Source organism: Ranitomeya variabilis, chromosome 3 (assembly GCF_051348905.1).
Source record: "Ranitomeya variabilis isolate aRanVar5 chromosome 3, aRanVar5.hap1, whole genome shotgun sequence".
NCBI classification, from domain to species: domain Eukaryota; kingdom Metazoa; phylum Chordata; class Amphibia; order Anura; family Dendrobatidae; genus Ranitomeya; species Ranitomeya variabilis.
Window position 1 is genome coordinate 641,260,848 of NC_135234.1, and position 13,528 is coordinate 641,274,375.

The window sequence follows — 13,528 nt, forward strand, 5'->3', positions numbered from 1 at the left end:
TGGACCACTCCCTATTACTACAGACCTTCTCATCTCTTGGCATCACAGACTTGGCCCTATCTTGTATCGCATCATACCTAAAAGACCAGATATTTAGTGTCTCCCACTCAAACACCACCTCCTCACCTCACCCCCTATCTGTCAGAGTCCTGCAAAGTCAGTCCCAGGGCCCCTGCTCTTCTCCATTTACACCTTCGGACTGGGACAGCTCATAGATTCTCATGGCTTGCAGTATCACCTCTATGCTTATGGCACACAAATCTACATCTCTGGACCAGATATCATCTCCCTACTAACCAAAATCCCACAATGTCTGTCCGCTATTTCATCCTTCTTCTCTGTTAGATTTCTAAAACTTAACATGGACAAAACAGAATTCATCATCTTTCCCCCATCTCACTCAACTCTCCCAACAAACCTATCCATTAAAGGAAATGGCTGCTCACTCTCCCTAGTCCCACAAACTCGCTGCCTCGGTGTAATCCTTGACTCTGATTTCTCCTTAACCCCTTCCCGACATTTGACGTACTATCCCGTCGAGGTGGGGTGGGCCCGTATGACCGCCGACGGGATAGTACGTCATCACCGATCAGCGGCGCTCACGGGGGGAGCGCGGCCGATCGCGGCCGGGTGTCAGCTGCATATCGCAGCTGACATCCGGCACTATGTGCCAGGAGCGGTCACGGACCGCCCCCGGCACATTAACCCCCGGCACACCGCGATCAAACATGATCGCAGTGTACCGGCGGTATAGGGAAGCATCGCGCAGGGAGGGGGCTCCCTGCGGGCTTCCCTGAGACCCCCGGAGCAACGCGATGTGATCGCGTTGCTGCGAGGGTCTCCTACCTCCTTCCTGGCTGCAGGTCCCGGATCCAAGATGGCCGCGGCATCCGGGTCCTGCAGGGAAGGAGGTGGCTTACCGAGTGTCTGCTCAGAGCAGACACTTGGTAAGCCTGCAGCCCTGCACAGCAGATCGTCGATCTGGCAGAGTGCTGTGCACACTGCCAGATCAATGATCTGTAATGTCCCCCCCTGGGACAAAGTAAAAAAGTTAAAAAAAAATTTTTCCACATGTGTAAAAAAAAAAAAAAAAAAAAAAATCCTAAATAAATAATAAAAAAAAAATATATATTATTCCCATAAATACATTTCTTTATCTAAATAAAAAAAACAAAACAATAAAAGTACACATATTTAGTATCGCCGCGTCCGTAACGACCCAACCTATAAAACTGCCCCACTAGTTAACCCCTTCAGTAAACACCGTAAGAAAAAAAACCAAAAAACGAGGCAAAAAACAACGCTTTATTACCATACCGCCGAACAAAAAGTGGAATAACACGCGATCAAAAAGACTGATATAAATATCCATGGTACCGCTGAAAACGTCATCTTGTCCCGCAAAAAACAAGCCGCCATACAACATTATCAGCAAAAAAATAAAAAAGTTATAGTCCTGAGAATAAAGCGATACGAAAATAATTATTTTTTCTATATTTTAGTTTTTATCGTATAAAAGCGCCAAAACATAAAAAAATGATATAAATGAGATATCGCTGTAATCGTACTGACCCGAAGAATAAAACTGCTTTATCAATTTTACCAAACGCGGAACGGTATAAACGCCTCCCCCAAAAGAAATTCATGAATAGCTGGTTTTTGGTCATTCTGCCTCACAAAAATCGGAATAAAAAGCGATCAAAAACGGTCACGTGTCCGAAAATGTTACCAATAAAAACGTCAACTCGTCCCGCAAAAAACAAGACCTCACATGACTCTGTGGAGCAAAATGTGGAAAAATTATAGGTCTCAAAATGTGGAGACGCAAAAACTTTTTTGCTATAAAAAGCGTCGCTGGTTTCACACTTACGTTTTTGTCTGCAGCGTTTTTTGCACAAAAAAACGCATGCGTTTTTTCCCTATATTTAACATTGAAAACGCATGCGGTTTTTTTGTACGCGTTTGGTCGCGTTTTCAAACGCATGCGTTTTTTTTCTGCATGCGTTCATTTTCAGAAATACAACCTGCAGTATTTTCTTGCGTTTTTAAGCACATGCGTTTGTTTGCGTTAAAAACGCATGCATTTAAACACACTGAAAAGCCACCCACCACCATCAAGGTGATAAAGGGATCCAAACCCTAACCCTACCCCTAACCTCACCCCTAACCGTTTAATGAACATTTTCTGACAGTCATAGTGCCACGTATTTCAGTGCCACGTATTTCAGTGCCACGTATTTCAGTGCCACGTGTTTCAGTGCCACGTATTTCAGTGCCACGTATCACATATTTCAGTGCCACGTATCACGTATTTCAGTGCCACGTATCACGTATTTCAGTGCCACATATTTTAGTACCACGTATTTCAGTGCCACGTATTTCAGTGCCACGTATTTCAGTGCCACGTATTTCAGTGCCACGTATTTCAGTGCCACGTATTTCAGTGCCACGTATCACGTATTTCAGTGCCACGTATTTCAGTGCCACGTATTTCAGTGCCACGTATTTCAGTGCCACGTATCACGTATTTCAGTGCCACGTATCACGTATTTCAGTGCCACGTGTTTCAGTGCCACGTATTTAAGTGCCACGTATCACGTATTTCAGTGCCACGTATTTCAGTGCCACGTATTTCAGTGCCACGTATCACGTATTTCAGTGCCACGTATTTCAGTGCCACGTATTTCAGTGCCACGTATTTCAGTGCCACGTATTTCAGTGCCACGTATTTCAGTGCCACGTATTTCAGTGCCACGTATCACATATTTCAGTGCCACGTATTTCAGTGCCACGTATTTCAGTGCCACGTATTTCAGTGCCACGTATTTCAGTGCCACGTATTTCAGTGCCACGTATTTCAGTGCCACGTATCACGTATTTCAGTGCCACGTGTTTCAGTGCCACGTATTTAAGTGCCACGTATCACGTATTTCAGTGCCACGTATTTCAGTGCCACGTATTTCAGTGCCACGTATTTCAGTGCCACGTATTTCAGTGCCACGTATTTCAGTCACGTTTAGGGTTAGGGGTAGGGTTAGGGTTAGGGCTAGGGTTGGAGGTAAAGTTAGGGTTGGGGCTAAAGTTAGGGTTGGGGCTAAAGTTAGGGTTAGGGTTTGGATTACATTTACGTTTGGATTAGGGTTGGGATTAGAATTATGGGTGTGTCAGGGCTAGGGGTGTGGTTAGGGTTACCGTTGGGATTAGGGTTAGGGGTGTGTTTGGGTTAGGGTTTCAGGTAGAATTGGGGAGTTTCCACTGTCCAGGCACATCAGGGGCTCTACAAGCGCGACATGGCGTCCAATCTCAATTCCAGCCAATTCTGCGTTGAAAAAGTAAAACAGTGCTCCTTCCCTTCCGAGCTCTCCCGTGCGCCCAAAAAGGGGTTTACCCCAACATATGTGTTATCAGCGTACTCGGGACAAATTGAACAACAACTTCTGGGGTCCAAGTTCTCTTGTTATCCTTAGGAAAATAAAAATTTGGGGGGCTAAAAATCATTTTTGTGGGAAAAAAAAGATGTTTTATTTTCACGGCTCTGCGTTATAAACTGTAGTGAAACACTTGGGGGTTCAAAGTTCTCACAACACATCTAGATAAGTTCCTTGGGAGGTCTAGTTTCCAATATGGGGTCACTTGTGGGGGGTTTGTACTGTTTGGGTACATCAGGGGCTCTGCAAATGCAACGTGACGCCTGCAGACCAATCCATTTAAGGCTGCATTCCAAATGGCGCTCCTTCCCTTCCGAGCTCTGTCATGCACCCAAACAGTGGTTCCCCCCCACATATGGGGTATCAGTGTACTCAGGACAAATTGGACAACAACTTTTGGGGTCTAATTTATCCTGTTACCCTTGTGAAAATACAAAACTGGGGGCTAAAAAATCATTTTTGTGAAAAAAAAAAAGAATTTTTATTTTCACGACTTTGCGCTATAAACTTTAGTGAAACACTTGGGGGTTCAAAGTTCTCAAAACACATCTAGATAAGTTCTTTGGGAGGTCTAGTTTCCAATATGGGGTCACTTGTGGGGGGTTTGTACTGTTTGGGTACATCAGGGGCTCTGCAAATGCAACGTGACGGCTGCTGACCAATCCATTTAAGTCTGCATTCCAAATGGCGCTCCTTCCCTTCCGAGCTCTGTCATGCGCCCAAACAGTGGTTCCCCCCCACATATGGGGTATCAGCGTACTCAGGACAAATTGGAAAACAAATTTTGGGGTCCAATTTATTCTGTTACCCTTGTAAAAATACAAAGCTGGGTGCTAAAAAATCATTTTTGAGAAAAAAAATAAAAATTATTTTCACGGCTCTGCGTTATAATCTGTAGTGAAACACTTGGGGGTTCAAAGCTCTCAAAACACATCTAGATAAGTTCCTTAGGGGGTCTACTTTCCAAAATGGTGTCACTTGTAGGGAGTTTCAATGTTTAGGCACATCAGGGGCTCTCCAAACGCAACATGGCGTCCCATCTCAATTCCAGTCAATTTTGCATTGAAAAGTCAAATGGCGCTCCTTCCCTTCCAAGCTCTGCCATGCGCCCAAACAATGGTTTACACCCACATATGGGGTATCAGCGTACTCAGGACAAATTGCACAACATTTTTTGGGGTCCAATTTCTTCTCTTACCCTTGGGAAAATAAAAAATTGGGGGCGAAAAAATCATTTTTGTGAAAAAATATGATTTTTTATTTTTACGGCTCTGCATTATAAACTTCTGTGAAGCACTTGGTGGGTCAAAGTGCTCACCACACATCAAGATAAGTTCCTTAGGGGGTCTACTTTCCAAAATGGTGTCACTTGTAGGGGGTTTCAGTGTTTAGGCACATCAGGGGCTCTCCAAACGCAACATGGCGTCCCATCTCAATTCCAGTCAATTTTGCATTGAAAAGTCAAATGGCGCTCCTTCCCTTCCAAGCTCTGCCATGCGCCCAAACAATGGTTTACACCCACATATGGGGTATCAGCGTACTCAGGACAAATTGCACAACATTTTTTGGGGTCCAATTTCTTCTCTTACCCTTGGGAAAATAAAAATTGGGGGCAAAAAGATCATTTTTGTGAAAAAATATGATTTTTTATTTTTACGGCTCTGCATTATAAACTTCTGTGAAGCACTTGGTGGGTCAAAGTGCTCACCACACATCAAGATAAGTTCCTTAGGGGGTCTACTTTCCAAAATGGTGTCACTTGTAGGGGGTTTCAGTGTTTAGGCACATCAGGGGCTCTCCAAACGCAACATGGCGTCCCATCTCAATTCCAGTCAATTTTGCATTGAAAAGTCAAATGGCGCTCCTTCCCTTCCAAGCTCTGCCATGCGCCCAAACAATGGTTTACACCCACATATGGGGTATCAGCGTACTCAGGACAAATTGCACAACATTTTTTGGGGTCCAATTTCTTCTCTTACCCTTGGGAAAATAAAAATTGGGGGCAAAAAGATCATTTTTGTGAAAAAATATGATTTTTTATTTTTACGGCTCTGCATTATAAACTTCTGTGAAGCACTTGGTGGGTCAAAGTGCTCACCACACATCTAGATAAGTTCCTTAGGGGGTCTACTTTCCAAAATGGTGTCACTTGTAGGGAGTTTCAATGTTTAGGCACATCAGGGGCTCTCCAAACGCAACATGGCGTCCCATCTCAATTCCAGTCAATTTTGCATTGAAAAGTCAAATGGCGCTCCTTCCCTTCCAAGCTCTGCCATGCGCCCAAACAATGGTTTACACCCACATATGGGGTATCAGCGTACTCAGGACAAATTGCACAACATTTTTTGGGGTCCAATTTCTTCTCTTACCCTTGGGAAAATAAAAAATTGGGGGCGAAAAGATCATTTTTGTGAAAAAATATGATTTTTTATTTTTACGGCTCTGCATTATAAACTTCTGTGAAGCACTTGGTGGGTCAAAGTGCTCACCACACATCAAGATAAGTTCCTTAGGGGGTCTACTTTCCAAAATGGTGTCACTTGTAGGGGGTTTCAGTGTTTAGGCACATCAGGGGCTCTCCAAACGCAACATGGCGTCCCATCTCAATTCCAGTCAATTTTGCATTGAAAAGTCAAATGGCGCTCCTTCCCTTCCAAGCTCTGCCATGCGCCCAAACAATGGTTTACACCCACATATGGGGTATCAGCGTACTCAGGACAAATTGCACAACATTTTTTGGGGTCCAATTTCTTCTCTTACCCTTGGGAAAATAAAAAATTGGGGGCAAAAAGATCATTTTTGTGAAAAAATATGATTTTTTATTTTTACGGCTCTGCATTATAAACTTCTGTGAAGCACTTGGTGGGTCAAAGTGCTCACCACACATCTAGATAAGTTCCTTAGGGGGTCTACTTTCCAAAATGGTGTCACTTGTAGGGAGTTTCAATGTTTAGGCACATCAGGGGCTCTCCAAACGCAACATGGCGTCCCATCTCAATTCCAGTCAATTTTGCATTGAAAAGTCAAATGGCGCTCCTTCCCTTCCAAGCTCTGCCATGCGCCCAAACAATGGTTTACACCCACATATGGGGTATCATCGTACTCAGGACAAATTGCACAACATTTTTTGGGGTCCAATTTCTTCTCTTACCCTTGGGAAAATAAAAAATTGGGGGCAAAAAGATCATTTTTGTGAAAAAATATGATTTTTTATTTTTACGGCTCTGCATTATAAACTTCTGTGAAGCACTTGGTGGGTCAAAGTGCTCACCACACATCAAGATAAGTTCCTTAGGGGGTCTACTTTCCAAAATGGTGTCACTTGTAGGGGGTTTCAGTGTTTAGGCACATCAGGGGCTCTCCAAACGCAACATGGCGTCCCATCTCAATTCCAGTCAATTTTGCATTGAAAAGTCAAATGGCGCTCCTTTCCTTCCGAGCTCTGCCATACGCCCAAACAGTGGTTTACCCTCACATATGGGGTATCAGCGTACTCAGGACAAATTGTACAACAACTTTGGGGGTCCATTTTCTCCTGTTACCCTTGGTAAAATAAAACAAATTGGAGCTGAAATAAATTGTGTGTGAAAAAAAGTTAAATGCTCATTTTTATTTAAACATTCAAAAAATTCCTGTGAAACACCTGAAGGGTTAATAAACTTCTTGAATGTGGTTTTGAGCACCTTGAGGGGTGCAGTTTTTAGAATGGTGTCACACTTGAGTATTTTCTATCATATAGACCCCTCAAAATGACTTCAAATGAGATGTGGTCCCTAAAAAAAAATGGTGTTGTAAAAATGAGAAATTGCTGGTCAACTTTTAACCCTTATAACTCCGTCACAAAAAAAAATTTTGGTTCCAAAATTGTACTGATGTAAAGTAGACATGTGGGAAATGTTACTTATTAAGTATTTTGCGTGACATATGTCTGTGATTTAAGGGCATAAAAATTCAAAGTTGGAAAATTGCGAAATTTTCAAAATTTTCGCCAAATATTCGTTTTTTTCACAAATAAATGCAAGTTATATCGAATAAATTTTACCACTAACATGAAGTACAATATGGCACGAGAAAACAATGTCAGAATCATCAGGATCCGTTGAAGCGTTCCAGAGTTATAACCTCATAAAGGGACAGTGGTCAGAATTGTAAAAATTGGCCCGGTCATTAACGTGCAAACCACCCTTGGGGGTGAAGGGGTTAAAACCACATATCCAGGCCCTTTCCAACTCCTGCCAACTTCAACTCAAAAACATCTCCCAGATCCGTACATTCCTCAACTTAGAATCTGCAAAAACTCTAGTGCATGCACTCATCATCTCCCGTCTTGACTACTGCAACCTCCTGTTGTGTGGCCTCCCCTCTAACACTCTCGCGCCTCTCCGATCTATCTTAAACTCTGCTGCCCGACTAATCCACCTATCCCCCCGCTATTCCCCAGCCTCTCCTCTCTGTCAATCCCTTCACTGGCTCCCCATTACCCAGAGACTGCAGCTCAAAACCCTAACCATGGCATACAAAGCCATCCACAATCTGTCTCCTTCATATATCTGTGACCTCGTCTCCCGGTACCTACCAGCATGCAACCTCCGATCCTCACAAGATCTCCTTCTCGACTCCCCTCTTATCTCTTCTTCCCACAATCGCATACAAGATTTCTCCTATGCATCCCCCCTCTTCTGGAACTCTCTACTCCAACATATCAGACTCTGGCCTACTGTGGAAACCTCCAAAAGGAACCTGAAGACCTACCTCTTCCTACAAACGTACAACCTGCAGTAACCACTGATCCACCAAACCGCTATACGACCAGCTCTATCCTCACCTACTGTATCCTCACCCATCCCTTGTAGATTGTGAGTCCTCGTGGGCAGGGTCCTCTCTCTTCCTGCACCAGTCGTGACTTTTATTGATTAAGATTATTGTACCTGTTTTTTATTATGTATACCCCTCCTCACATGTAAAGCACCATGGAATAAATATTAATAATTAATTAATTATATATATAATTAATTATATATATATATATATATATATATATATATATATATATATATATATATATATATATATATATATATTGTTTGCCTAAAATACAAATGAAATGTGTCATCTTTAACTTTAGGCCTTTTACAATAATTTTGACCAGTTGTACCCTGTTTATTGCCATGATGTGCCACCATGAGGTTTGATTGCTCTAACTGACTTAATGAATGAATGTATAAATGAAACGCGCAGCACGGTGCTTGGTATTCTGTGGGTGTCCATCAAGATTTTTCAAGAGACAGCATTTATAAGTAATTCTATTAATGTACTAGATGTATTTCAAATCAAACCACACCTTTGTTGCCAACAATTGCAGATGCCCACTGAAGAGCGGCACGAACACTTTCGGTGCTGGTTACATCTAAAATTACTGTCTGTACCCTACTTGACATTTCCTTCTTTAGGTCTTCAGCTCCTTTTGCTGTCAGACAAGCAGCCAAAACCTTCATTCCACGTTTATCCAGATTCCGTGTTAACAATTTCCCAAATCCAGAATCACATCCCGTGATGAAAACATATTTATCTGTGAGATTCTCCAGGATCAGACTATATCTGTATCGTCTGTATAGGAATATCAAACCCAACAGCACCAGCAGAGGGAGCCACATAATGGATTCAACAGTAAGGTGTCACTAAAATATAACCGAGATAAAAAGAGTTAATATCCATTTCTTTTACATATTAATTTATTCAGTAGTCTCATGCGGCCAACACCTGATAAAGAAAATGATGAATGCAAATTCACAGAGAAGGGGTACAGTTTATAATTTTTTTTAAATAAGGATCTTGTAACACTTGCTACATGCCTTTGACAGCTACATACTAGATCTGTTTCACATAGATACATTGAGTTTATCTGTGCTAATACTGTATAATATATAGAAGTAATCAAAAATCCTAATAATCTTCAATGTGCAAAATATTTCAATCTGAAAAAATAACAGCCAAATGAATTCGTAGAGCATCTATTTGAGTGGTGTTTTAGCTATTTTTCTCTTGTATAGTGAACATTTTGTGTCCTGTCGTGTCTTTTTAAAAGTTTGTACTGTGCATGCTACAAAGACTCCAGGTACATTACAAGCAAGGCAGGAGTGAGCCGAGCCAGCAGAGGAGGAGTACAGAACAGGGAGGGTCTGGGTGTATAAGATAAATTAATATTTAAACATTTTTTAGAAGTTATTTTCAGGCAATTTATGAAATTACCAAATTGCAACAAAATGAAATTATCCCTGATGTCTACTAATAATTATTAAAGGGAACCTGTCTTGTGAAAAAACGCTATTAAACTGAAGATATGGAGCCCTAATGCTGATTCTGCTGTCAGTCAGGGTTGGGAGCGCAGTTACAGCCACCGTTCTCTATACACAGAGCGGTGACTGAACCTGCGCCGGCGCTACCCTCATGATTTTCAGGGAAATAAATGTAATTTCCTCCCAGCAGCAGGGCTCTAAGTGCTGGCGCCAGGCAGGTTCAGAATGCTACAAACCTGCAGATTAACCCAATATCTGCAGGCTAATAGTGTTTTTTTCATGTGACAGGTTCCCTTTAAGATAACCATTAGTGATGAGCGAGTGTGCTCGGATATTGTGTTATCCGAGCATGCTCGGGTGTTATCCGAGTATCTTGGGTGTGCTCGAATAATATATTCGATTCCCTGTAGCTGCATGATTTGCGGCTGTTAGACAGCAGCAACACATGCAGGGATTCACTAACAAACAGACCATCGCTGCATGTGTTGCTGCTGTCTAACAGCCACGAATCATGCAGCCGCAGGGACTGGAACATATTACCGAGCACGCCCAAGATACTAGGATTACACCCAAACATGCACGTTCGCTCATCACTAACCATACTATTTCTATCTTAAATAAACATGTACTTTGTATCCTAAAGTGAGTGCAGTTTTCATCTGACTACATTTCCATATTATATCTAGGTTTAAACCTTATGATATACTGTATGTTTTGTATCTATTTCTTTTCTGTTTTATATTAAAAAATATTCTCTTCTTCTTTATGGCAACACAGTGAGGGCAGAAGTTAATCCAGAAACTATTGCAAAAGAGCATATATACTGTATATATTTGGATGACTACCGTAACAGCAGCGTTCATGGTCTGTTTTAGACAAAGTGGGGCCCTGGGCAAAAGTTTAAAGTGGGACCCCAAATGCTCACATATTGCACCATCACACAGAAACATTTCTGTTGTATTTACAAACGCTAAGTTCAGGCCGCTAAACGAGCATGATCAACAATATTGAAGTCGTTCGACGTTTGTTTCCCAACCTCCTTAGGGTATATGCACACGTGTCCGCTGCATCCAAAGCGATGCCGGCTATTGAACGCAGTTGAATCCGCACGTCTTCATTGAACCGTGCGGAATCGCCATGTCCCAATACATTGTATGGGTGAAATTTATCTTGAGGAGACTCGCGCCTCCGCAAGATAAATAGATATGCTGCGGTCTGGAGAGACTAGCCGCATGTCCTTCTCTGTGAGTGAACCATGGGCGTCTGTGCATGCATAGTGGGCATGGGATTTCTTGAAATCCCATCCACTATGCTGTAACATCTGGAAACTGCACAAGTGCACAGTGTACAACCCGCATCGTTTACTGACCGTGTGCACCTACCCTTACTCCGGCTGAGGAAGAATGATTGGAACAGATAGTCCTTGATACAGTATAACGCAGGTCCCATATAGTACATATAGTAAAATTCACTCCCCATGGCCCTTGATAGAGTATAATGCAGCCCACCTCAGAATATACAGCAGCCGCGCTCAAAGTATAATGCAGCTCCCCTCAGAGTATAATGCAGCCACCTCATAGAATATAATGTACTCCCCTCATAGAGCACAATGCAGCCCCCTCAGTGTATAATGCAGCCCCCTCAAAGAATAGTGCAGCCCCCTCAGAGTATATTGTAGTCCCGTCATAGAGCATAATGCAGCCCATCAGAGTATAATGCAGCCCCCCACAAACAGTATAATGGAGCCCCCCACACAACGTATAATGCAGCCCCCTCAGAGTATAATGCAGCCCTACACACACTATAATGCAGCCCACCGCACACAGTATAATCCAACCCCCCACAAACACACAGTATAATGCAGCCCCCACACACTCCCAGTATAATGTAGCCCCCCACACACAGTGTAATGCAGACACTTCAAAGTATAATGCAGCCACCTAAGAATATAATGTAGCGCCCTCGAGTATAATGTAGCATCCTCAGAGTGTAATGCAGCACCACACACACAGTGTAATGCAGCCCCCATGCACACAGCATAATGCAGCTCCCCACAAACACACACATAATAGTGCAGCACCCCCCACACTGTATAATGCAGACCCCCATACACACAGTATAATGTAGCCCCCCACACAGTAGAATGCATCACCCCACAAACCGTATAATGCAGCCCCCCACACACAGTATAATGCAGCCCCCACACACAGTATAGTGCAGTCCCCCACACTCAGTATAATGCAGACCCCCCAAACACAAAGTAAGTCTAATGCAGCCCCCACACACAGTATAGTGCAGTCCCCCCCCACACAGTATCGTGCAGCAGACACACACTATAATGCACACACACTGTAATGTATACACACATTCACACACACTATAAGGCATGCACACACTATAATGCATACACACACTCACACACAATATAATGCATACACACACATACACTATAATGCATGCACACACACTATAATGCATACACACACACACACTCACACATACACTATAATGCATATACACACATACACTATAATGCATACACACTGTAATGTATACACACACTCACACACACTATAAGGCATACACACACTATAATGCATACACACACTCACACACAATATAATGCATACATACACATACACTATAATGCACACACACTGTAATGTATACACACACTCACACACTATAAGACATACACACACTATAATGCATACACACTCACACACAATATAATGCATACACACACATACACTATAATGCATACACACGCTCACACGAGGCTGAAGTTGGTTTCTTATTTGTTCAGTTTCTTATTCGGAGCTAAATTTGGTTTCTTATTCGACAGTTTCTTATTCGGCAATTTTTTCTTTTCTGTTTTTCATAGGTTTAACAACAAAAACTAAGCATCACAATAATATCAAACAATGCAGTGAGGTGCCCTGATGTGAATACATTTAAAAACAGCTTCAAAAAATAAAATTGGCACAAAAATGGGCATCAAAGTGGGCACCAAAGAGTGTTGAAGAAAGGGTTAAATGCCTTTTTGCCACTGATCTCACAGACATATGCAGACATATAGAACAGGGTGCCCCACATCAAAACCAGTTATCTCCAGCCTGGCCCAAATGGGTTCTGGGCATCAGAACTGGCATCAAAGTGGGCAATCAATTTTGGCCATTTGAGTAAGTAACTGATGTTTTCAGGGGGTTAAATGACTTTGGGCCACTGATCTGACACTTAAAATACACAGACAGTGATGCCCTGCATCAAACCCAGGTCCTTACAGCCTGGCCCAAATGGGTTCTGGGCACCAGAACTGGCATTAAAGTGGGCAAACGGCCCATTTTCACAGATTTGAATAAGTAACTGATGTTTTTAAGGGGTTAAATACTTTGGGCCACTGATCTCACACTTAAAATACACAGATAGTGATGCCCTGCATCAAACCCAGGTCCCTTCAGCCTGGCCCAAATGGGTTCTGGGCACCAGAACTGGCATCAAAGTGGGCAAACAGACAATTTTCACAGATTTGAATCAGCAACTGATGTTTTTAAGGGGTTAAATGACTTTGGGCCACTGATACCACAGTGCATATATATAGAACAGGGAGTCCCACATCCAAAACAGGTCCCTCCAGCCTGTCCCAAATGGGTTCTAGGCATGAGAACTGGCATTAACGTGGGCAAACAGCCCATTTTCACAGATTTGATCAAGTAACTGATGTTTTCAAGAGGTTAAATGCCTTTGGGCCACTAATATGACATGTAAAATACACAGATAGTGATGCCCTGCATCAAACACAGG

The 13,528-nt window shown here is 42.6% G+C and overlaps 1 protein-coding gene across 2 annotated transcripts in view; it reads right to left on the minus strand.

Annotated features, from left to right (window-relative positions):
• The window catches only part of LOC143816807 (retinol dehydrogenase 7-like), a 54,771-nt gene that overhangs the window by 32,345 nt on the left and 8,898 nt on the right, over window positions 1-13,528 (minus strand). For both annotated transcript variants that reach the window (XM_077297665.1, XM_077297664.1), the window contains exon 2: window positions 8,770-9,106. In XM_077297665.1, coding sequence (XP_077153780.1) covers window positions 8,770-9,082 — 313 coding nt within the window. In that variant the 5' untranslated portion in view covers window positions 9,083-9,106. The remainder of the gene's footprint in view (window positions 1-8,769; window positions 9,107-13,528) is intronic.